At 40.3% G+C, this 26,624-nt stretch overlaps 1 protein-coding gene across 2 annotated transcripts in view; it reads right to left on the reverse strand.

The window, feature by feature from the left end:
• ADAM12 (ADAM metallopeptidase domain 12) overlaps positions 1-26,624 on the reverse strand; it is a 328,083-nt gene that overhangs the window by 294,252 nt on the left and 7,207 nt on the right. For both annotated transcript variants that reach the window (XM_030570288.1, XM_030570289.1), the window contains exon 2: positions 7,796-7,929. In XM_030570288.1, the coding sequence (XP_030426148.1) occupies positions 7,796-7,929 (134 nt within the window). The remainder of the gene's footprint in view (positions 1-7,795; positions 7,930-26,624) is intronic.

The raw sequence follows: 26,624 nt of genomic DNA on the forward strand, positions 1-26,624 counted from the left end.
GCAGCCCGGAGCCCCTGGACTTCCAAGAATTAAGCAGATCAAAGCAAGCATCTGTATCACACTGAAGAGATTTAAACTTCAAGACTCCTTATAAGAAATGGAAAGGGAGGTGACTATTTTTTGCTGTTTTTAAAATTAAATGGGCAGCAAGTATTGTTTTTAAAATTATGAAGAACAAATTTAAGCTTTGCTGTAACGTGCATTGTTTACCTGAACTGCTCAAGACCTGAATGCTCGTGTAAGAGGAACTCTTTGAGCTGGCTTCTTATATACCTTCATGCTGTTTCACATCTGATACTTCTTGATGAAACATAGGAGCCTCATCTTATAATAGGCTTATTCAAAGTGATACAAGCTACGAAAGTAAGATCTTTGAAGAGTGCTGTCATTTTCAAAATGTAATAAAAATAATGTAATGATAAATAATAATTAATAATAGTGTGTAATAAGCATGTCATAAAAACAAATTTTATATTTCCAAGATCACTGCTTTTATAATTTATACTCAGATAAAAGAGAAAATCCCTGGGAATATTCATTTTTAGGAGGGGGTTCGCGAGACTTGACATTATGGTGAAAGGGGTTCACAGGTTGTTAAAGTTTGGGAACCACTGGTCTAGATCCATCCTCTTTGAAACCCCCTTTCAGGTAGTTGAAAGCAGCTATAAAATCCCCCCTCATCCTTCTTTTTTGCAGACTAAACAATCCCAGTTCCCTCAGCCTCTCCTCATAAGTCATGTGCTCCAGCCCCCTAATCATTTTTGTTGCCCTCTGCTGGACTCTTTCCAGTTTTTCCACATCCTTCTTGTAGTGTGGGGCCCACACACATTTTTTGTCCATTTCTTTTCTATTGAAAATGTTTCTGATGTATCTCCAAATATATCTGCTGACTCCCCCACCCCATTTTGAGCAAAGAGTTTTAGAACTATATTGGTCACTGTAAGAAGCTGTGTGGAGACAGTGGGGATCCACACAAATGACCATGCCTTCTGCCTGGATTCCACGATCCAAAGGATCTTCCTGCAGATTTCATGATGTCAATGTGTTTGGGGGGTCTCACCTCTGCCTGCTGTGTTGCAGAGTCAACCCCTCAACATACCATAGAGAGGACAGAAACTCCACCTGTGGAGACTCACTGAACTTCCTCCTTCCAATTATTAGTCCAATTTTCCCAACCTTAAGCACACTAAGTAGTTTCTTCTATTCACTGAAATCACTGGCACTACTCAAAACGGTAATACTCATTGTGCCTAAAGCAGGCAGAATTAGGTTCATAGTCTATTGAAGCTTGTTTGTTACATGTGTCTAGCTATTTATGATCACTCACATCATTTATTAAGAAACCAGGGACCAATTTCTCTCTTATCATTTGTGTGTGTCCCAAATTACAGTGTTACAAACTATTTTCTCTACATCCATGGATGCTCCCTATGTTGACAGATTATGTTAATATATCAGAGCCGCTTGAAACAGCAGTGAGGCTTACGCGGATTAACAGTAATGAAGACAAACCATAGCCACTTGACAGGAAAACAGGCACTGACAGTTGAAAGTCTCATCTTAAAGAAAGTTTGAGTGTGAAAAGTTAACAGAAAGGTGTCATGGGACCATATAAAAACACTACAGGAAGGAGGAACTTTTCTCCAAGGAGGACATTAGGGAAAATACATGTGGAGTAGTCCAATATTCCACCTCTAAAGACTAGGGGGCAGATTTACAAAGGTATTTGGGTACAAAAAAAGATTTAAATAGACACATAGTGAGATTTACGAAAGCACCTAAGCAAGCCAAGCACTTAACTCCCATTGCCTTCCATTCTGACACCAATGGGAATTAGGCAACCAGCCTACTTAGGCAGTTATATAAATCCCACTAGAACCTAAATACATTTGTAAATCTGGCCCTTGCTCCTGTTGCAGTCTTCACATATGCCTGTTCCCCAAAATGCCAATGGGGTGCCTTATGAATGCCATAAAAAGAATGAGAAAGGGAAAATCAGCATTTGAACGCCTCACATGCTATGCCACAAAATTGGGGGGCGGAAATAGCTCACATTTTGAAGAGTATATATTCAAGGTCTATGCTCATTTAGTAAGACATGGGGACTAGTTCATGTGTTCATATGCACACTTAATCATATTACATATGTGCACAGTGCCTTTCAGCTCCAAGGATCCCAAAGTGCTTTAAGAACTGAACCAAATTCTGGCCAAATGATAAAGCCAGGCGCGCCAGCAGGTATCTGCTTGCTAACTGAAAGCCTGTCGGCAGAGGGAATGATTCTACACTGGGACAGCATAACATGTTGCAGGGAACATGTTCTTGCATCTCTGCTCTGGACAGTGATTTGCACGTACTATGGCAGTGTGAAGATGTCGGCCTGGCTATGCCTTTTTTCACACCCTCCCATTTGTATTTTGTCCACAGCCAGTAGCATTAGCCATATGTGCATCTCTGTGGTGTAGTCCTGTAGGATGTGCGAGAAGTTATTAACGAATACTACGGTAACTACTAATACTACGGTAACTGGAATTCAAGATGTTCTGTCCCTATCCATACTCAAAGTTGGGATGAGCATGCTCTCATGAACTCAGATTTTTTGTCATCAGGATCCACAGGTCCACACCTACGCCTACACATTTTCATGTTGGTATGCGGGTATATGGCGAGGAGCAGACCCAGTGCCGCTCCAGTTCCTTCTCAAACACAAAGTGCACAGGCAAGGACTCTGGAACAGAAGGGATGAGCGGGTGGTTGATCACCCGTAGGGACAAAACACCTTGAAGAACTCCAGAAGTGTTTTTTTCCCCTTCTTTTAGAGTCTCCCTCTGGGAAATTGGGTCTTTTCCTTTTAGAAGGCTTTGAGGTATCTGAAGCTGCCCCATGGCCTCTGCTTACCAGGGCTGAAGAAATCATCAGAGTACTATGAGTGGCTGAGGCCAACATACCAGAGAGTTGGGTGATGATGGACCCAGCAGGTCTTAGGGAACATTCCATAAGGAGGGGCTTAAGTCTATCTTCCCTCAGCTTTGTAAATCTGGCCTTGTAGTTGGAACTTAGATGGGATGTGAGACTCTCCGAGACAGCTGGAATGCCTGTCACTAAGGGAAGAAGACACGCTATTAAACCCAGAGATTTTGGCATAACCTGTGCAGGAAAGGCTGCAAACCAAACATGGACCAAGGGCAAGGAGGACCTGACCGCACAGAAATGGAGGGGGAAGGCCCCCAAAAGCATAACTTCTGCTAAAAAACAAAACAAAGCAATAAAACTAAACAGAAAGGAATACTAAGAAATAAAATAATAAAACAAAGTAAGCTGTGTAGCTAGCTAGCAGACACCACAACACTCTGTCTTGAGCTGCAGAGGCAGGGGTCAGCCCATCCCTCTATACCAATGGTTCCCAACCTGTTATATGGGCCGCATCCAATACTACCTATACAGCCCTGAGGTTGTCACAGGGGCAGAAGCTGTGTGCTGATTGGGCAGCAGGTTAAGAACCACTGCTCTATACCCTCATACCAGAGTCGGAGGATATACTGGGCACAGGTGTAGACCCATGGACTCTGCTGACAAAAAAAAATATCTCCAATCCAGAAGGCGAGTGTATGCACATCCTGATGTGGAGTACTCATACGAACAAAACCATGAAGAACCGCTCACAGTGCTACCTGTGCACACACTTTGCCTTCTTTACATCCATTCTGTTCCCATTAGTTAAGACTTTTTCCTTCCCACCACCCACTTGCATCTTACTGGCTTTGGAGATTTACATGCTCCACTTGCTTCAGCAGCAGAGCTAGTAAACTAGCCTGAGGATGGCCGGGCATTTCTCTCCCCTGTGGAAATGATAGGCTTGGCAGGCTCCTGACCATGGCTCTGGCCCCAGTTCCAATTACAGCCATTTTTAACTCAGACATCATTACTTGACTTTCTAAATTCCTTGTGATTCAGTGATCTGGCTTACAGACTTACCAGTAGGGTGTTTTTACACCAAGTGTAGGACTGAAGGTTGAGGCCAAGCAAATGGTCCCTTAAAGTTCTTATTTTAAAACTCCTACTGTGCACTATAAAGTTATTGGCCCAACTTTCATCAAAATTGGCTTGACTTTTAAGTCTCAAAACAGATTTGAAGTGAAAATTCAGCCTGGAGCAACTGAGGAGAGAGTATTTCTTTCTCACTTGAATAACACAAAAGCCTCTGAAATGATTTTGCTAACACCTTTGGGCTGAGACCAAGCATGGAAAATGTCAGCACTAAAATGGATTTGTTAGGGAAAGTTATGAACAAGTAAAAAGGGAGAGTTAGAATGGAAGTTGGAATTCAGCCTTAAAATATAATACCACTATCAGCACCTTCTTCAATGCACACATATAGAGGAATAATTTCTCCCAATACTAAAAAGCAGCCATATCTCTGTGTAATGTGGCAGCTGCTTAAAAGCACACAGCAATGCCACATAACTGTTTAGGGCCCTGAATCTCCAAGCACACACATGAATAACCTTACTCATAAGTAGTTCCACTGGAGACAACTGGATTACTCACAATAATAGACATTACCCCTGGGAGTAAGTGTTTGCAGGATTGTTTCCTAGGGCAGCACAAGAAAAAATATACTATATCTACTTAAAACTAAGAAAGGAATAGTTGGGCAGAATTAAATACCCAGACTGGAGGTTAGTCAGAACACTGTGGCTAACAGTTCTACTCTTACCCAAAAATGCCTTGTGAATCTTTAGAGAGACAAGGTGGGTCAGGTAACATCTTTTATTGGACCAACTTCAGAAGTTGGTCCAATAAAAGAGATTACCGCACCCACCTTGTCTCTCTAATATCTTGGGACTAACACAGCTACAACAATACTGCATACAATATTGGGGCTCTCTAACAATCACAAATATAGAGAGTTGCATATTCTCAATCACAGATATACGTCCCTCTGTAACTTATGTCAAAGATGCCTCGGTTATTTGTTTAAATATAAAGTGATAAGTTAGTTTGTGGGTGTGGATAGATATGTATAAAATATATATATTTCAGAGAAGCAGTATCATTTTCCATATTAATGTTCCAACTTCCATTATAAAAGTCTCACTTTGTTTCTGCACAGTTTGAAAAAAAATCACAAAATTAATTTTGAATTACAGGTCATTTCAAATGATCCCGATATGAAATTTTGGTTTTTTCTTCTACCACTTTTTTTAATCCCTTCTTGCTTGAAAATGGCTTGTAATTTCCCCCTGAATTTCCCATATTGTTAGGTATCCTTGAAAGCTCATGTGTCAGTTATATTTATAAAGAATAGGCTGCAATTAAGAAGGTTAACAATTTTTTTTTGTTGAGAGTTTGAGTCCCAGTCCCACTGTCGTCAATGACAACGTAACTGATTTTAGTTAAGCAAGACTGGGCGCTATCACCCAGTTCTACTGGTTATTCTGCATGGGTGGCCCCTTGCATAAGACACTGCTTCAGTATTAATTCAGGACCAGATTCTGATCTCAGATACTCCAATGTAAATCAGGCATATCTCCATCAAGCACTGGAATAACTGAGAAGAGAATCTTGCCTTAAGGGGGCAGAGCTAGTGTGATCTACTGAATGACCAACACAATTCTCTGTGTTTAATTTGATGCTCTCCCATAAAAGTGATAAGCAGGATCAACTTACCTTGAAGTTTTTGAAATAAAAGTAGATTATTGCCTGGGTGAACACAGCAGATTGTAATTATCTATTTTGAAGTACATACCCAAGCAACTAATACTTCAGCATTACACACATATAATGACTGAATTGTTTACCTTTCTATATTTTCTACTACAGTGTAACTCCCCTGGTTACCTCTCGCTAAGAATATACAGTAAAACAAAACAAAAATGGTGGCACGCTTTCAAAAGAGGTAAAGAACAAAGGATCTTATTTAACTCCCAACACATTGTTTAACTTTCCTGCTTTTGATCAATAACATGAAAAGCTATTCATAATTTTTCTCCCTCAACCAGTATAACATTGTTGTTCTTCCCACAGCTTGATCTGCACTTATGTATTTAATTTATAACAGTTTCCATGGAAGAGAAATATTTTTAAGAAGTGCTGACACAGCAAATGGATCTCTCTACCAAACCACAAATCTTTTCTAATGTTCATCTTACACTGCAAGCAAATCTGGGAAACGAATTAATGATATAAATCATTATCAATACTCACATAAAAGGTACTCCATTGTAACCCTTTCAGAAAACTACAGCAGCCTGAAGTACTCTACAAGGAGAATGTCTGTTTCCAATTAAATGTTCTAAAAATAGACTTGCACATACATTTAGGACAAAGCCATCCCAGTTTCTCTCTCATAATATTTCATGTTTTTATAGATTCACAACAACATCAGTCTTGGCAGGACAGAAATTCAAATTCAAAAAAGATATGACTATTCTCTCTTTCCAATTTGAAAAAAAAAAGGAAGAAAAATTTAAATATGAAATTTTTTAAAAGAAGTCTCATCCATTGCTTTAAAATCTCTTCACATCCATGTCTGTCAATTGCTAGTTAGCACAACTCAAAAGCAGTGTCCCTCAAAAGGAGAGCACTTATGGTAATTTAATACGATTTCCTGTAAAAGGTTTTTAAATTATAGTACAACTCTACTTTTTTTTTGCTAAGCTTCTGTTTCATTTTACACATGATTTTTTATACATGACTTTTGGAATAATTCAAAAAGTGAATTGGAACAAAACAAAAATTTGCATGCAAAAGTTAGGGAGCAAGTTGGGCACTTGATCTATATGCCCATGAAGAAAACTAACAGGCATAAAATGTTCTTTTTACTCATTTGTGCAGTCCACCTGCATCACCAATGTGTGCATGAGAGGCGAGAGAAAGCTCAGTGGGGGTGGTCCTCCTCCTCCATGTGCCGGGTGAAATGTGGGTGGGACTGGAAATAGGCAGTGGCTTGTCTCCACCTTCCTCTACAGTGCTGACCACCAGATCTGAGCCACCTCTAAGGGGGAAGCAATCTAACTGGTTACAGCCAGTTGCAGATTATTTCCCCCCTGAAGCAAGCAGGAAAGCAGGGAGCAAACTGTGACTCAGTCAGAATTCATTCCCTTGATTGCTCCTTGAGCAGCATGACTAGGCACAAACCCCTCTATGGGCGATATGCAATGTCTTGAACTAGCCCTAACAAGCAACATTACTGTAAGCTACAGGGAGCAGTCCTTGTCACAGAGTACCTACATATATGTTCTAAGTTACTCCGGGGTGAATGATCCCAGGATTTGTGAGAGAGCGGGTGCATAAAAGTAGAATATAGTCAGTTGCATACACTGACTTTTTATTAAGCCCAGCCTTGTCTTTTACAAAAATATCTTCCCTAACCTTCCTAAAATCTTCCATTTCTCTAAGTGACCTTTCAAACTCCTTCCCTTCCAAAGTCATCCCTGTGCTTTCTTTCCCAGATTCCTATCTGAAGAACAAAAAACCCACAAACGTTTGTCAAAACTTGTCAACAGATTTCAAGCAATTAATGTTAACCTCTCTCAGAATACTGTAGTTATGTTTCTTGAAATTTACCTTTTTGCTATAAAAAATAAAAATGTCACTTTGAACTGAGGCAAGAGTTCATTTTAACCACTCAAAGATCTTACTTTTTTTTTTAAAGATTTCATTCAAATTAGGTAAATAATCATATCTAGCTGGCAGACATTTTAGTGGTGAAGTATAGTCATTTTTTTTCATGTAAGGTCTTTCAGTTGTTGCATAATGTTGTACTACAATAGTTAGCAAAATGAAAACTAACCTTTGAATCAATGCTATTTATTGGTTTCCATTGTTCTCCATTCAAAATGTAGGGAATTATTATCTCATAATGTTCTGACTGGTTCTTTGACATCTGTTGCCTGGAGGATTCCAATTTACTGTCCGCATTCTCTCCTGGGATAGGAAAAAAAAAGTTGTGTGTTAGTAGGAAATAGGATCTGACAACATAATCCTTATTAAGGTGACTTGGCAGAATATTTCAACACACAATAAGTTCAAGGAAGAATGAAATATTAAAACATAACGGCCAGATGCTTCTTTCCATTGAAATCAATGGCAAAATCCTCACTGAATTCTAAGAGAACAGGGGACAGAACCCTATGGCTGTTAAGGCTATTTCTACTTTTCAGCAAACTTTGCACTTCTGTAAAAAATGCAATGAAAATAGAGGCTGGATGGGAGAGTGAAAAGAAGGATTCAGTGGCTCGAAGTAGCAGAGCTAGAGCAGCAGTAGCTCATGAGCAACTGAAACCCCTAGTCTTAAAATGAGATGTGCAGCCCAGGTGCCATTTTATAACATTTGCACCCCCAACTCCATACTGCAAAGTAGAGAAATTAATTAATAACAGCCGCCGCTATTTAACATGATGCAGAGGTAGTAGTTATAGTAAATATTTATATTAGGGTAGTCGTCAAAGCTCCTGATCAGTTTTGAGGCCCTGTTGTGCTGGATGCCGTACAAACACAGAAACGAGACAATCCCTACCCTTAAGGGCTTCTAGTCTAAAGACACAGACAAAGGGTAGGACATGGAGATACAACATGACGAGCAACGAACATGGAAAAGAATTGGCACTGTTAAGTTAGTTATGTATATTGTACTTATTTTTTGTGTCTTTAGATTTGCGGTAGGAGAAGGAAAAAAGGACAAGTGGAATAGCTGGTCTGTTTAGCCAAAATCAACAGATTGGGTTCTGCAGCCCTCATGGCTAACGAGAGCCTTAAAGAGGGATGTGAAGGAGGATGAGGTAGTATAGTTCAGATTTTATCAGGATTATTATTCCATATTCAAGGTAAGAAGTTAACAGGGGGATGGATCATTGCCCTTCAGCTGCATGTTGGCATGATCAGACCCACAGTGTACATAAAAAAGTATTTAGGATTTCTCTTCTGTGTAACCAGATCCTTGATTTCTCTTGGGTAATTTAAGTGTCCTTCTCTGCTTGTTACTTAGTGTTAGTTCCCTAAAAGATAGATGATGATCACAGATTTCCTCTTTTGTGCTTTCCATTTCTTTGGCTGAGTCAGTTGGTCCTCATAGTTTGAACATTTGAATCATTGCACAGACATAATGATACAGTTTTAGGTTACTGAAGCCTCCAAGTTTACTGTGCACAAAGGGTTTAGCAATTTTAATCCTAGACTTTTTATTATTCCCCAAATACTTTTTAATCTACACCATTCTATCCTTCTCCATGTAGCAATCTGCAGTTGTGCTCCACTTAACAAGTTAATATGAACTTTGTTCACGAAAAGCCTTAATAGTCACTTATCTTAGTGGTCTCAGACTCCTCTATCTAAACACTCAAGCTGGTTACAAAGTATTTAGAATCCCTACGTGTCCAGGATGGACATCAGTGAAGAAAATATCTGAGAGAGAACATGAGCCCTGAGTTAATGCTCTACCTACACAGTCAGATTACTTAGATTCATATTACAATGTCAAAAAATAAAATAGCCATCTGCATGCAACATAATTTAATGGGCATTTTTCTCTCCAAAAATACTAACAGTATTATGCTTGTCAAAGAGAACAGCTCTAAAAATCCCCATACAGGCTCTGGATTGGTGCTAAAAATAAATCTTAATTGATATAAAATGGGATGGCTCCCATGTTGGCATGGGGGGAGGCAGAGAAGAAAGTCAAGGTTCTTATTACACTTCTGCCCCACACCACCCAGCCATGCCCCCTTTTTAGGATATGGAGCACCTCTAGCTATAGTATCATTTCTCTGTACTTTGCAAAGTCTCTAAAATGTGGTCTATCCTTTACATAGCTACATACAGGTGAAGGAAGAGAAAGAGCTCTTTTGTAGTTCCTATTCCTGAAATATTGTAAACAGAATCCACCTGTCAATGCAATGCTTTTACTACAGTTCTACATACCCCCTCATTGCTCAGTGGTACAGGTCTGTATAACTGACAAACACGTAAACACTCCAGGAAATAAAAGTTAAGTAGGCTGCAGGCTAAAAAGAGAGAGTTAAAATGAGACTTTGACTGCAATGCTTTAAAGTATAACCTGGATAGACCAAAAAAAGGAGCTAATGAAGCAAGTAGAGAGAAAAGAAGTATTTATATGATGAGAAAAGGTGTGGCTATGTTAGAGTTCCCTCTCCACTCTGAACTTTGGGATACAGATGTGGGGACCCGTATGAAAGACCCCCTAAGCTTATTTCTACCAGCTTAGGTTAAAAACTTCCCCAAGGCACAAATCCTTCCTTGTCCTTGGATGGGTACTGCTGCCACCACCAAGTGAGTTAGACAAAGATTCAGGAAAAGAATCACTTGGAGTTCCTGTTTCCCCAAAATATCCCCCCCAAGCCCCTTCACCCCCTTTCCTGGGAAAGCTTGAGTGTGACCAAGGTGAGCACAGACCAGACCCTTAGGTTTTTAGGACACTAAAAACCCAATTATTCTTAAAAACAGAATTTTATTATAAAGAAAAAGTAAAAGAAGCACCTTTATAAAATCAGGATGGAAGATAATTTACAGGGTAATTAGATTTAAAACACAGAGGATTTTCCCTCTAGGCAAAACTTTAAAGTTACAAAAACAGGGATAAACCTCCCTCTTAGTACAGGGAAAATTCACAAGCTAAAACAAAAGATAATTTAACGCATTTTCTTGCTATTACTTACTATTTTTGTAATATTAGATGCTTAGTTCAGATATGGATTTGGGAGATCTATTTTCCCTGCCCTGGTTCCTCGCTGATCCAGAGAGAACAAAGAAACCCAAAACAAAAATCTTCCCCCACAGATTTAAAAGTATCTTCTCCTCTTATTGGTCCTTTTGGTCAGGTGCTAACCAGGTTATTTCAGCTTCTTAACCCTTTACACATAAAGGAGGGATTAACCTTTTACAGGGTAAAGAGGGATTTTATGCTACACTTAGCTGTATGTTTATGACAGGATATGAAAAAGAGCTATGGTACCTGTACTGAACATAGGCATATAGATATATGGTAGGGTGTCTGGTGGAGAGATAAGTAAACAGTAAGAAATTAAAATAGAATCTGTAACAATCCAATTAAAAGGGGGGAATGCAAACAGAAATCAAGCAGTCAAAAGAAGCCTGGAAGAATTGGTGTCTAGCGTCAATGAACAGAAGGAAAACAAACACAGAAATACAGGACAGCTCAGAATAGTGGACCCTATTTTGCCCTCAGATACAGCCATGCAATCCCATATCAATGTGCAGCCTAAGTAGCTGAGCTGGACACTGCCCAGATATGCTGGTGGTGAAGCAGAGCTAATTGGTGGAAGCATTAGATGGCTGAAGCAGTGCTCTTCTCTCAGCCTCCACCATAGTAGTGAACACCAGGGAACCCTCACCACATAGAATGAGGCCCACCAATATGGGCCCCCAGAATTCTACATACATTCTTCCACAGTAGAACCCCCCTGGTTCCACTGCGAGGGCTCCCTCCATGGTAGCTGAAATAAAGGCAAGGAGACATGATTTTCCTCCTAAAGCTAAAAGGTGGCCCAATGTGTATTTGAGCTCTATTAACATTTGGTGCAGATTTCGCCATGAGTGGACTAATGAGAGAATTTGTGTATAAGGGTAACAAAGTCATTAGCCAGCTTGAAAAGAAAAGACATGTCTGTTTTTTATGGATTTACCTGCTATTCTCTTAATCTATTAACTGCCCTCTCAACCCTCACATATTGAGCCTGGTTCTACTGTTATGTTCTCAGGTTAAAATAGGCGTTAACTCCACTCAAGTGCAGGAAAATGATCTTATGATTAAGGCACTGGAATGAGACTCAGGAGACCGCTAAACACAGAGGATGGGGTGAAGATTAAAGAGAATCTAGCATGGCTCAACATGGGATGATACCAGAGTGACTAGGTGAAACAAGGATATAGAAGTAGAAATTGCCAAATCAGTGGTGGAAGTCAAACTCAAACAGCTGAATGGGACTAAAACAGGAGGCCCAGATCATCTCCATCCAAGAATATTAAAGGAACTGACACATGAAATTGCAATCTTAATAGCAAGGATCTTTAATAAATCTATAGACTTGGGGGGGTCATACCCTATGACTGGAGAATTGCCAATACAGTTCCTATTTTTAAGAAAGGGGAAAAGGGTGATCCTCAAAACCACAGGCTTGTTAGTTTGATCTCAATTGTATGCAAGGTCGTGGAACAAATTTTGAAAGAGAAAGTAGTTAAGGACATAAAGGTAAACAGTAATTATGGGTAAAAAACAACATGGTTTTATAAAAGGTAGATTGTGCCAGATCTAATCTCTCCTGTTTTGAGAAGATACCGAATATTTTTAGAAGAAGGAAATGCAGTAGATCTAATCTATCTGGATTTCAGTGAGGCATTTCATACAGTTCCACATGGGAAATTATTAGCTAAATTGGAGACGATGGGGATTAATATGAGAACTGAAAGGTGAATAAGAAACTGGTTAAAGGGGAAACTACAACTGAAAAGGTCAACTGTTAGGCTGGAGAGAGATTACTAGTGGAATTCCTCAGGGATCGTTCTTGGGAACAATCTCATTTAACATTTTTATTAGTGACCTTGGCATAAAAAGTGCAACTCTGCTAATAAAATGTGAGGACGACACAAAATTGGGAGACATAGCCAATAAAGAGGGGGACTGCAATATCATACGAGAAGATCTGGAGGACCTTGAAAACTGGAGTAATAGAAATAGGACAAAATTTAGAAGTGTAAAGTCACACTCTTAGAGACTAACAACAAAAATTTTTGGTGTAAACCAGGGACTTATGTGACAGAGGAGGAAAAAGACCTGGATATATGGGTTGATCACAGGATGCTTATGAACTACCAATGTGATGCAGCTATGAAAAAGGCTAATGCAGTGCTAGGATGCATCAGGCAAGGTATTTCCGGTAAAAAGAGGGAAGTATTAATACCATTATACAAGGCACTGGTGAGACCTCATCTGGAATACTGTGAGCAATTCTGATCTCCCATGTTTAAGAAAGATAAATTCAAACTGGAACAGGTGCAGAGAAGAGCTACTAGGATGATCTGAGGAATGGAAAATCTACCTTATGAGAGGAGATTCCAAGAGCTTGGCTTGTTTAGCCTAACCAGAAGGAGGCTGAGGTGAGATACGATTGCTCTCTATAAATACATCAAAGGAATAAATACCAGGGAAGAAGAGGAATGATTTAGGTTAAGCACCAACGTGGACAAGAACAAATGAATATAAACTGTCCATCAACAAGTTTAGGCTTGAAATTAGATGAAGGTTTCCAACCATCAGAGGAGTGAAGTTCTGGAACAGCCTTCCAAGGGGAGCAGTGGGGGCAAAAAAACAACGAACTGGCTTCAAGATTAAGCTGGATAAATTTATGGAAGGGATGGTATGATGAGACCACCTACAATGGCAGATAGCCGATCTGCGACTGCTAGCAGCAAATATCCACAATGGCCAACGATGGGACACTAGATGGGAGGGCTCAGAGTTACTATAGAGAATTCTTTCCCAGGTATCTGATGATGGGTCTTGCCCACATGCTCAGGGTTTAACTGATCATCATATTTGGGATCAGATTGGCAGAGACCCTGGTGGGGGGTTCACCTTTCTCTGCAGGATGGGGCATGGGTTACTTGCAGGTTTAAACTGGTATAAATGGTGAATTCTCTGTAACTTGAAGTCTTTAAATCGTGATTTGAGGACTTCTGTAACTCAGCCAGAGGTTAGGGATCTACTACAGAAGTGGGTGGTGAAGTTCTGTGGCCTGCAATGTGCAGGAGGTCAAACTAGATGATCACGATTGTCCCTTCTGGTCTTAAGGTCTATGAGACCTTTTCTCAGTTCCTAGCCCTGCCATAGACTGCCTGTGTGACTTTGATCAAGTCATTTCATCGTTCTGTGCCTCAGTTTCCCATATTCATTCTTTTCTACTCTTTGGCTGCTTTGTCTATTTAGATTGTAAATTCTCTAGGGCCAACACTATCATTGTGTTTCTGCAATACCTAGCACCGCAAGGCTCCGATCTTTATTGAGGGTCTCTAGATGTCACAGTAACACAAATCAATAAAATAATAAGTCAGCAAGCTTAGACTGGGGTAAAACTGCATGAAAGGAGAGATCAGACCCTTTGTATCTCCATAAGCCTTCATTAGATCTAGTTTTCTTTTGTTATAATCACCCATCTATTTTCCTTTTTAGTAGAATTCTCTTTACTTCTTCACTGAGAATTATGTCTCACATTGTTCACATAGAAAAGTTTCACAGTAATATCTAACTTTATTTTCTATTTTCAGTATGCACTGAAGATAACTCTTATGATCCATATGCTACCCACAATCTGATGCAGTGCCCCTTTATTCTTTTTTCAGTTACATAAAGACCAAGAGATAAAGTACTTTCTACAAGTGGTTAATAAGTCTCAACTTCTCTACTTCTTTCATATTCTACTGAAGTGCTGTTGATCACATATGCTTTTGGAACAGCTTGTTTTCCTTTTGCTTCTGTAATCCGGTCTCCTCACTGTTTTCTCTCTCTCTACTTCTCCTACCTCTTTTACTGCTTCTTTTGGTAGCTTTTCCTCCTCTTCCCTCTCCTTTCTCCATAAAAGTCATACAGGGGTTCTCTCCCTGCTTCTTCCTTTTCCCCACTCTACATCTTATTCCTTGGAGACTTCACCTGCTCCCATGGTTTCTACTATAGCGAGTTGTCAGTATAGAGATAAGTCTACCTCACTGAGCCTGGCCTGTTCTTCTGCACTCAGATCCACATCTCTCTAACAGGTATTACCTTGGACAGCCACTGTCAGCTCATGCTCAATATGACCAAAATAGAACTTTTATTCCCAATCCCTGTCACCACCATCCTCCTTGTCTCTTAGGCTCACAATCACAGCATCATCTTTGACCTCTCTTTCTTCTCACACATTCATGAATATTGTTGCACTTTTTCCACAATATTCTCTTCCACTCTCAAAGGTAAAACACTCGTCCACCCCCCATGTCATCTCCCACTTGACTACTGCAACCTCTTTCTCTCTTGCCTCCCAGATACCAAGTTCACTCTCCTCCAGTCCTCCAAAATGTCACAGATAAAACCATTTCCTTGCCTATCAATGCCACCTTGTCACCCCTCCCACAGTTTAAATTGCTTCACTGGATTCCCCTTGACCATGAGAAGAAATTTAAAATTTCTTTCTCTCACCTTCATCGCCCCTCACAACTCAGCCCAGCCTGCTCTACATGTATGGCTTAGTCTCCAGTTATGTTCCCTATCCTATTGGCTCTCCAGGACCGACAAGTGTAAAAACTAGTAAAATGTTATTTTAATCACAGAAGTGAGCAGATATGATCCTGAATACACAAGGGAAGACGTTCTGATGAGTAAAGACGAGCCATTTTTATACAGTCACCTTTCAGAGTAGAGTCATTCTTTGATAATTAAGGGCCTGATTCTGATCTCACTTGCATTGGTTATAATTTCACTGACTTCAATGGAATTGCACAATTTACTCTGGTGAGATCAGAATAAGGCCCTTATGTTTTTTGTGCTTGAGAAGATGACTCAGCCTTTTCATATTGGCTGTGTAGATTTTATGAGGGAATTATGCTTTCCTAATATTAAGGTAGAACAAAGTCCATAGTACATAAGAAAGGACTCTGCACCAGGATTTGTAATCACTACATTACTATTAGCATTATGCTTAGTAAAATGTTGTGCCATATGTAAAATATCCCAAAGTCATAGAGCGCATTAAGTGGATATACATAAAGATTTCACTGTGTCTTGAAATAAGAACCAAAAGGTCACTATAACAGACATGAAGAGTATTTCACAGATCAGCTTCAAAGGTGGTACTCATTCTTTGAGGGATAAGATCCATTGGACACTATTTTGTTGTACTGTATATTGTAAGAATTCTTGTTCATATTTGTTTTAGTCAGTTTCAGAGGCATAAGTAAGAGTCAAATGATCAGTAGTTTGACTTGGATTACAACTCATCTAGTATTTTGTTCTAACCACCAGTCGAAACACACACTGTTTACCTGGTTCAAACAATAGAGACCTACCAGTCTGCTGAGGTCTCTACTAAGAGTACTCGGAGACATTAAAAATAACCTCATCTACTACACACAAAATTGTATTGACTTGTAAAATTCTCTCATCCCTTCCCCAAGACATTTAAGCACCAAAGCGTTCTGAGAAACAATTCTGTAAATTGTCAAACAAACAATTATTTCCTTCCCCCCTGCAAAATAACTACTTTTGTATAAAATTTTGAAGAAAAAAAAAGTCAAAGGCCTTTGATGAGCCTGAGGAAAAGAAGCAGAGAGATGGGCTACATGCACTTCTGAATTTAATTTTTTGTTCCTTCTGCTTCTAATCAAAAAAGATCCTCTCTCTAAATTGACAGGTCTGCCAACTTTGAACTAATCTGCATATGGTTTTGTAGCATGTCCACTTGATCTTTCACGCTGCTCGGTTTCATGAGGTTTGACTGCTCAGATGAGAAATATGAATTTAAGTCTTACTGATCCCTTTAACTAAGCAGAATTAAAACATACCCTTCAATATTTCAGTTTTCTAATTTTAAGAACTATTTCCTGTCACCACTTGCTCTTCCTAAATTTAATCTTTGCTGATGAAACAGTCTGCAAAAGAGAACAGCCCACCAAAACAGTCCCATAAATTTTGTGGAAAATATCATGTGTCCAAAAAATGAACATAAACATGGGAATGAAAACTTAAAAGTATGTTCTATTCTTCTAAGCTGAAGGTTAATGTGGTCAGTGTCACTGACTGGCCAGCTGAATAAACCAGTGACAGTTTCAAACGGGGCCTGGGGGGCGATAGCCTCACACAAAAATAAAATGTTCATTGTAGAACATGCTCCCTAAGACATTGAATCATCTTAATCTCCCAGCTTCTGTAATACAACAGTTGGAAGGCTCTATGACTGTGCACAATAAAGTGCTTTATTCAGGGAACCATATGACTCCATCTGTCATTCAAGCACATGTTTGGCACAGATTGAAAGTGAAAAGCATAGTTAAGTCAAATATTTCAAAACTGAACTTGTCTTTCTAACACACATGGTTTATATATTGGTATAATAGCTATATAACTTTTCAGTTCTCGTATCATGTCATTATTAAACTACAAAATGATCTCTACTGCATTAGACTGCATGAGACTTTTTCTAAGCTAACACATGCCAAAAAATTAGGGCTGTCGATTAATCGCAGTTAATTCACATGATTAACTCAAAAGAAACAATTGCAATTAACCGCAGTTTTATTCACACTGTTAAACAATAGAATACCAATTGATATGAAATATTTTGGAAGTTTTTCTAAATTTTCAAATAGATTGATTTCAATTACAACACAGAATACAAAGTGTACAGTGTTCACCTTTTATTATTTTTTATTACAGATATTTTTACTGTAAAAATGATAAAAGAAATAGTATTTTTCAATTCACCTCACACGTACTGCAGTACATCCCTTCATATGTCCCTTCATGCTTCGGCCACCATTCCAGAGGACATGCTTCCATGCTGGTGATGCTCGTTAAAAAAAATAATGCATTAATTAAATTTGTGACTGAACTCCTAGGGGGAGAACTGTATGTCTCTGCTCTGTGTTTTACCCGCATTATGCCATGTATTTCATGTTATAGCAGTCTCGGATGATGACCCAGCATGCTGTTCATTTTAAGAACACTTTCACTGCAGATATGACAAAATGCAAAGAAGGTATCAATGTGAGATTTCTAAGGATAGCTACAGCACTCAACTCAGGGTTTAAGAATCTGAAGTGCCTTCAAAAATCCGAGAGGGATGAGGTGTGGAGCCTGCTTTCAGAAGTCTTAAAAAAGCAGCACTCCGATGAGGAAACTACAGAACTCGAACCACCAAAAAGGAAAATCAAATGTCTGCTGGTGGCATCTGAATCAGGATGATGAAAATGAACATGCATCGGCCCATACTGCTTTGAATTGTTATAGAGTATCAGCATGGATACAAGTCCTCTGGAATGGTGGTTGAAGCATGAAGGGACATATGAATTTGTAGTGCATCTGGCATATAAATATCTTGCGACTCCAGCTACAACAGTGCCATGAGAACGCCTGTTCTCACTTTCAGGTGACCTTGAAAACAAGAAGCGGGCAACATTATTTCCCGTATATGTAAACAAACTTGTTTGTCTTAGCGATTGGCTGAACAAGAAGTAGGACTGAGTAGACTTGTAGATTCTAAAGTTTTTTATTGTTTTGCTTTCGAGTGTAGTTATGTAACAAAAAAAATCTACATTTTTAAGTTGCACTTTCATGATAAAAAGAGTGCACTACAGTACTTGTATGCGGTGAAATGAAAAATACTACTTTTTTGGGTTTTTTTAGAGTGCAAATATTTGTAATCACAAATAAATATAAAGTGAGCGCTGTATACTTTGTAGTCTGTGTTGTAACTGAAATCAATATATTTGAAAATATAGAAAACATCCAAAAATATTTAAATAAATGGTATTCTATTATTGTTTCACAGTGCGATTAAACAGCCAATTCATTTTTTCAATTGCCTGATTCATTAATTTTTTTATCCGCTCAATTACATTTTTTAACAACCTTAACAATAACTTTTGTTCACCCTACTGTCCAGATTCTGGAAAGTCTATTTGTTCCTCAAACACAGTGCTGTAACATGGCTAAAATTCAAATTTAGGTTCTCTGCTAGATGGCTCCACAGTAAAGCGAGGACAATTCTTAACTCTTAAGTTTCAGTTTTATACGTGCACCTGGTACTGACTCTCTGCCTTGTTTTCAGACCAAATCCTGCTCACCTTATACAAATTAGTGCCACAGATTTCAATATGATTAAATAAGGCAAACATGAGTGTTTGGGGTGATTAAAACAAAAGCAATGTGAGCACGATTTGTATGCAGAATGGATACTGAAATGCACAAGAATACTACTCTAATGCACTCAGACAGGAATCTTGTATATTTCAGTATCCAGCCTGTTCACCACAATGAACTGTGACAAGCAGAGTTTTGAAAATAAAATTTTGCCATTGATTTGTTTGGGGCCGGAAGTGTTATAGTGCATTTTAACAAGTAACATGCTTACTTTCTTTGTATGGAATACATTTTATTTATATAAATAAAATGTGTGTATTCCATAGAATATAAATACATTCTGGTGGGGAAACTGTTGCCCATTCCTGTATGCAGTTTGTTTGTGATTGACAAAGGAAGTCTGAATCAAGGTCAGTGAAAGAACAGAATTCTGGTTCTTTTTGGATTGAGCATTTCAAAATTCAGTGAGAGGGACAGACTATAAAAAGTTTGAAATAGAATATATGTTTCAGTAAACCAAGCTATATTGCTTATAAAGTGTTCCACGTGTGCACAGTGCTTCCCATGATGTGGAAGAAGTTAAGAGCCCAGCCCCCTGGAGTTCAGTCTGTCTCAGATGAATTTAAACCAAGAAGGCTTGCAAAGAAAGCAGCATATGGCAGCTTAGAAAAAATGTAAGTTGAAGACAGGATTTGACATAGGGGCAGGAGTGCTTGATGCATACAACGTGGACTACAATAATGGTCCCAGATGTCCCATCCCATGAAAAAATGAGAAGGAAAATGCTAAAGGGGAGGAAATCTCAGTGAGATTTTCCATTAAGGATACCACCCTCTTCCCCAACTGCTTTGCCAGATGGGGGAGTGAAGAATTAGGCCACCCTCATGAAACAGGCCATGAGATTGCCACCTAAATCAGGCCCGTAGGAGGCCAAGGCCAATTGTAGGGGGTGCTGTGTCCCCACACTAGCACTGGGTCTCCAGCAGCCCCACTCCCTGGCAACATGATTCCAATCCTCACTGTTATGGGGAGACACTGAAAGATACTACAGCCTAAAACTGTGTTGTCTTTTCCCCCTGAACTCTGCAGGGTGGTGAACAATCCCACCTCACTCACCCACACTCATGCCCTATTCTGGCATATCTGTTTCTTCTATCTCAAATGCTCCCTCTCTGTAAGATAATCAAAGCTTAGGGACTTCGCCAAGCCTTCGTTCCAATTGCAGGCTCCATCCAGCTCACAATCAAATCAATGGAAAGCAGCTCGTTGACCGGGGTTCAAATCCCGGTTAGTACCCCTAACGCGTCACCTGCCTACCTCAAATATGAGAGCAACACGAACTAGGAGAGTCATACCGGCTCGGACGTTTCCCGGATTAACAAGGTCTGCGCCAGATGTTGAGGAACCAGGACAATCTGACGATAAGTGGGCTACTGGAACAAACCATTCATGGACAAGACAAGAAAACCTGGAACTGATGGAATGCTACTATAACAGTAGACCTAAGGAGAGGGGATATATGAAACGTATGAGGGGGCTATGGATAGACAAAAGACCTACATCCACACTTACTGAGAAACAGCTAGTTACCCAACGCTTCAACATAGTAAAGAGGAAGCTGCTCTCACAGCTTGAGATAGACCAACTCCACATTACATCCCAGACTCAAGAAGGCCTGGAAGAACAAGTGGATGTGCAGCCCACTCCTGAAGCTGAAACTTCACTGCCACCCTCTCCATTGCAGAGCACAGCAGCTGATATGAGGCATAAGATCATGGAGAAACTAGCTACAGTCAATCCTTGAGACCAATTACCAAGGCTCAGTGGAGAAGTACCATCAGATAGTATGTTAGAAGATGCCAATAGGGCCCTCATGACAATCCCTACTACCACCATAACTCAAACCAATGAACTGGTATACGCTACAGCCTCTGTAATCCTGGAGATGCTTGGCTGTACGATCAAGAAGAACAACAGTACATACCCACCCTGGAAAATGAGGTTGGGGGATAAGACCAAGGTGACTCAGAGAGAAGTTAGTCAGCTGGTGGAACTACAGAAGGGTGTAGAGATTAAGGATAAGACTCAGCTACTGAAAAAATACAAGGGCCTGACTCCATGTGAAGCCCTAGAGACTGCTAAACAAAGGCTCACAGCACTGGCTACCAGGTTAAGGAGATACACTAGAGAAGCAGAGGCCAAAAAAGTAAATGCCCTGTTCTCTAAAGAACCATCTAAGGTGTACTCCCAATTACAGTGCAACAACACAATAACAGCAGAGCCACCAGCAGCAGAAACTGAACAGTACTGGAAGAACATATGGGAGAAAGAGAAGCCTCATAACACCTGTGCAAAGTGGCTGCAGGACCTGAGAACAGAGCACAGCAATCTCCCAGAACAGAAATCAGTTACCATCACAGTAGAAGACATCCAGCAGCGGGTCAAGAACATGAAGAGCTGGACAGCACCTGGACCAGACATGATCCACACCTACTGGCTAAAGAAACTAACAGCAGTGCATGAACGCCTAGCAGCACAGATGAACCAGCTGCTGGCAGCAGGCTCCCACCCAAACTGGCTAACACAAGGAAGGACAGTGCTGATCATGAAAGACCCCTGCAAGGGAATAGAACCATCCAACTACCGGCCAATAACCTGCCTCCCCACAACATGGAAAATCCTATCAGGTATCACAGCCGCCAAGCTACAGGACCATATGGACCAGTACATGAGCACAGCTCAGAAGGGCATTGGGAACAACACCAGAGGCTCAAAACACCAGTTGCTCATAGATAGAGCAGTCACCCAAGACTCAAGGTCTAGACAGACCAATCTGAGCACAGCCTGGATTGACTACAGGAAAGCCTACGACTCAATGCCCCACACGTGGATCTGTGAATGTCTGCTGCTATACAAAGTCAATAGGATACTAAGGACCTTCCTCAAGAACTCAATGGGACTATGGAAGACGACATTGGAAATCAACTCAAGGCAGCTTGCACAAGTGGCCATCAAGTGCGGCATATACCAAGGTGATGCACTGTCTCCACTGCTGTTCTGCATAGGCCTAAACCCCCTCAGCCAGATAATTACAAGGACTGGATATGGGTATGGGTTTAGGAGTGGAACTACCATCAGCCACCTCCTCTACATGGATGACATCAAGCTGTATGCTAAGAATGAACGAGACATCGACTCACTAATCCACCTGACGCGGATTTACAGTGAGGATATCGGGATGTCATTCGGACTGGAGAAGTGTGGCCGGATGGTAGTGAAGAGAGGGAAGGTAGTCAAGACTGATGGGGTGGAACTACCAGCGGGCCACATAGCAGACATACAGACCAGCTACAAGTACCTTGGCGTCCCACAGTCACATGGAAACCACGATGAGGAGGCAAGGAAGACAGCAACATCCAAGTATCATCAAAGGATAAGACAGGTCCTGAAGAGCCAGCTCAATGGGAAAAACAAGATCCACGCCATTAACAGATACGCCCTGCCGGTTATCAGATACCCTGCCGGTATAGTGAGCTGGCCAAAGGAGGACATGGAGGCTGCCGATGTGAAGACCCGGAAGCTCCTCACAATACACGGAGGTTTCCACCCCAAGTCCAACACCCAGAGACTGTATACCAGCAGGAAAGAAGGCGGGCGGGGCTTGGTGAGCGTCAAAGCCACTGTCCTGGACGAAACCCGAAGCATCCAGGAGTACATCAGTAAGATGGCCCCCAAAGATGAGCTGCTAAGAGAATGCCTGAGGCAGCAGCAGACATGGGAGGAAGACCAAGCAGAAGAAGTGCCATGGCAAGACAAGATCCTGCATGGGATGTACCATCGACAGATAGCTGAGGTGGCTGACATTGAGAAATCCTACCACTGGCTGGACAGGGCTGGACTAAAAGACAGAACTGAGGCACTGATCATAGCAGCACAGGAACAGGCACTGAGCACCAGATCCATTGAAGCAAGGGTCTACCATATAAGAGAGGACCCAAGGTGCAGACTATGCAGAGAGGCCTCAGAGACAGTCCAACACATAGTGGCAGGATGTAAGATGCAGGCAGGAACAGCATACACTGAATGGCACAACCAAATGGCTGGCATTGTGTACAGGAACATCTGCACAGCGTATGGGCTAGATCCTCCCAAGACCAGATGGGAGATTCCACAGAAGGTTGTGGAGAATAGCAGGGCTAAGATTCTGTGGGACTTCCAGATCCAGACGGACAAGCAGGTACTGGCCAATCAACCAGACATTGTGGTAATAGATAAGGACCAGAAGACAGCGATGGTGATAGATATAGCAGTGTCAAGTGACAGCAACATCAGGAAGAAGGAGTATGAGAGGCTGCAGAAGTACCAGGGCCTGAAAGAGGAACTAGAGACGATGTGGAAAGTGAAGGCCAAAGTGGTCCCAGTGGTGGTAGGAGCACTCGGGGCTGTGACTCCTAAGCTGGGTGAGTGGCTCCAACAGATCCCAGGAACAACATCAGAGCTCTCTGTCCAGAAGAGTGCTGTGCTGTGATCCACAGAATTAGAAAAAAAAATCAAACATCAAATAAATCAGAGACCTTCTATGAGCAGAAAAAGCGGTGAAGTGTGTCAAGTAAAATATTAGCAGCAAATTATTTGCCCAGCCAGAATAACCATAAAGCTTATTAAACCACAAGTCTCATTCTGCTGCCATTATACAAACAGAAATCTGAAGTGACTCCATTGAAATTAGTGGCAGCATTTCCCCCTCACCCACCTTGCAGGTTCTGAGATCCACGCAGAAGGAAAACATGAAAACTTTTTCTTTTTGGACCCTCAAAAAGAGACTACTCTAAGATTTATTGGCTGGGTGCAAAGCTCAAATTTAAATTTTCTCTCAATCCTAGTTGTAGAAGGTGCAGTGAGATCATTTTCCGGATTATTCAATAGCCTCTGAGTCAAGGCTCTGGTGAGGGAGGTGGGAACCCCCACCTCTGCTGTCAGGCAGTATTCCATCCCGTATACCACTAGCAGTAAGGAATACCTTGAGTGTGAGCTTCAAATGTGCTTTTCACATACATTCGTGTGCATGAAAGTCACTTGTTCCAATGTTTCCAGAAAGCATATAGAAAGGAGGAGAGAATGTGGCTGAAGCATATTTCAGCATGAATTCAGGTAAATGTTAAAAAGAAGCATTTTGTGGAATTTACGCAAGTTTGGTGAATGGGATTCGAAGATGGGTAGTTATGTCCATTATGAACCTTGGTTTTTATGCCTATATCTGCTACTGGTGCTACATGATAGAAAAAGAAAATTGACTTCACCTCTACTAACAAAGCTACCAGTTAAGTCTTTTCATTAAATGTAGATATATATTAGTCAAAAGTAACGGTAACATTTCTCGCATAAAAGATTCTTTGACACCTGGTGTCCTATCAATGGATTTACATAGGGTTGGCCAAATCAATGGCGCTATGCCAATCTACACCAGCTGGGGATCTGGCCCATTAATATACAAAATCCTTTCTTCTGTAACCTGAAACTTCCAGCAATGGTTCTATTAGCACACCTAAAATGCATGCATTCACCTTGGGGCTCTCCCTTTAGCGGGACTCAAAGGACATTGATCTCCACTCAATCCTTTCCTATTTTATTTATACATTCTTTCAATGAAAACAAATGTTCCAGCCAAGAAAAACGTCCATCGTGTCCTCAAGGTGCCCTGGCAAAAATACAAGAAAAGAAAGATTCATTTGAAAGTCATATTTATGACCTCCAGTTCATAGAGAAGCACCAGTTACAAATGATACGGCTCAATACTTCTCAATAGACTATATCTGAGGTTAAATTCTGCTCTCAGCTACACGTGTGCAATGTTAGCAGTTTTAATGGGTGAAACCAGTGACAGAATTCAGATAACGTGGATTAAATAATACTCGCCACAATACTCATTTTTTAATGAACTAGCAGAAGTTCCTCAGAGTTAGGCACATTAAGAAATTAGTGGATGCCCAGGAGCACACTTTGACGACTACTGATGAATAATAGTAGTCAGAAGATGCCAAGTCCCATGTCTATTTATGCATGTATGTTCATGTCACTTATTTTAATGTGCTGTTAATACCAGGGAGCTGGAGGATTTTTCGTGATTGTATTAAAAAGAAAAAGTCACATCAACATTTGGGCCCAGGGAAGTTCATACTTTAATCTTTCATGGATAGGCTGTTGCATGGCATTTTTTTTTGCACCCGATCAGTTGTTCTCTGTAGAGTAATAAGAAATTTAAAAAACATACAGAAAATAGCAAACTGCTACCATATTGTCAAAAAAGGCTTTTTCTCTTAATATGTACATATAACTAGAACATACTTTTAATGATGACAAATGTTAACTGTTAACAAATATCTTGTGGAATAAACTAGTTGATGACCCTTTTTTTTGCCAAGTTCTGCATTCAGCTTTTTTATGCCTCATTGTATAATAGCCAGCATGGTTAACAGGCCATGAAATGTTCCATTGTTGCCATATTAGATCATATATTTGGTACAAGAAAGAATGCATTTATCCAATCTATGGATTCATCATGTTGAACTTCTGGATGGGCAAACAAACAAAATCAACCCACAGCTCTCTCATATTTATTCAAGTTCCAAACCGTAGGGAGAGCACTTAACTTAAGTCATTTCTATGCATTTCTTGGGTTTGGAAGTACTTGCAAAATTGGTCAAGGTTGCTTAAAGATGTTATGTGAAATAGTGGACACAATTTTTACAGCCTGGATTCTGAAGTTGTTAAGTCACTCACTGAACCATTGACACATACTTCACAGTAGATAGCAGTGTGTTTTCAAAGTGATGTGCAGACATTAGATAATTAGTTCTGACAACATTCCTCTCTTTTCCAACCTCCTTAAGACCCTGATCCTGAAAGTACCAGCAAATGATTGTGTAGGGGCCAACCATTTTGTCAGGCGAATGTAATTATTTCTTACATTTATTTAACAAAAAGAAAGAAGGAAGAAACTGCTACTAAAAATTAAAACTCTGTAAAGTAATATAAAAGTTGAGTTATCTGTACTCCAGTTTTTACCTCAAGTTACTTCACTAAGAGTTAGCATCTTTGCATAGGCTAGTCTGGATACTGCCCAAATGGTTGTGGTTTATCCTGGGATCAATCTAGAGTAAACTGAAAGCATTTGTTGTCTAGAACAGAAGTTTCTGGAATGGCAGACTAGCCTTTATAGATGTTAACTACCTCTAGTCAGTGGGAAGAAAACTGAAGGTAAAGACTCTAGTGAAGAAACCCCTTAACCTCCATCTGACTGATGACTTTAGTTACTAGGTCAAAATGATCTCATAAGATTGAGTAAAAACATTAAAATTGAACCCTATAATTAAACAGGAGCTCAAGAGAGCAGAAAACCCAAACTTCAATTTTTACCCTGTGACTAATAGAGGAGAAACTTGCTGTTAGCCACACAGACAGGATTCCATCAATTAACACTTTCCACCTGGACAATAATTTTAGCACTCAGAGTAGAATTATATGGCCTTTCTCCACCAGCAAAAAGATGCTTCACTTGTCACTTCCAATGAATAGTCCTAGAGTACCAGCCTGTCACACAGCCCAATTCTTCATACTAGATAAAAATCGCGTAGGTCGGGCCTTACCAAATTCACAGCCATGAAAAAATGCATCACGGATTGTGAAATATGGTTTTTTATGTGCTTTTACCCTATACTATATAGGTTTCATGGGGGGAGACCAGCGTTTCTCAAATTGG

The sequence above is a fragment of the Gopherus evgoodei genome, chromosome 7 (genome assembly GCF_007399415.2).
Source record: "Gopherus evgoodei ecotype Sinaloan lineage chromosome 7, rGopEvg1_v1.p, whole genome shotgun sequence".
Lineage (NCBI taxonomy): Eukaryota > Metazoa > Chordata > Testudines > Testudinidae > Gopherus > Gopherus evgoodei.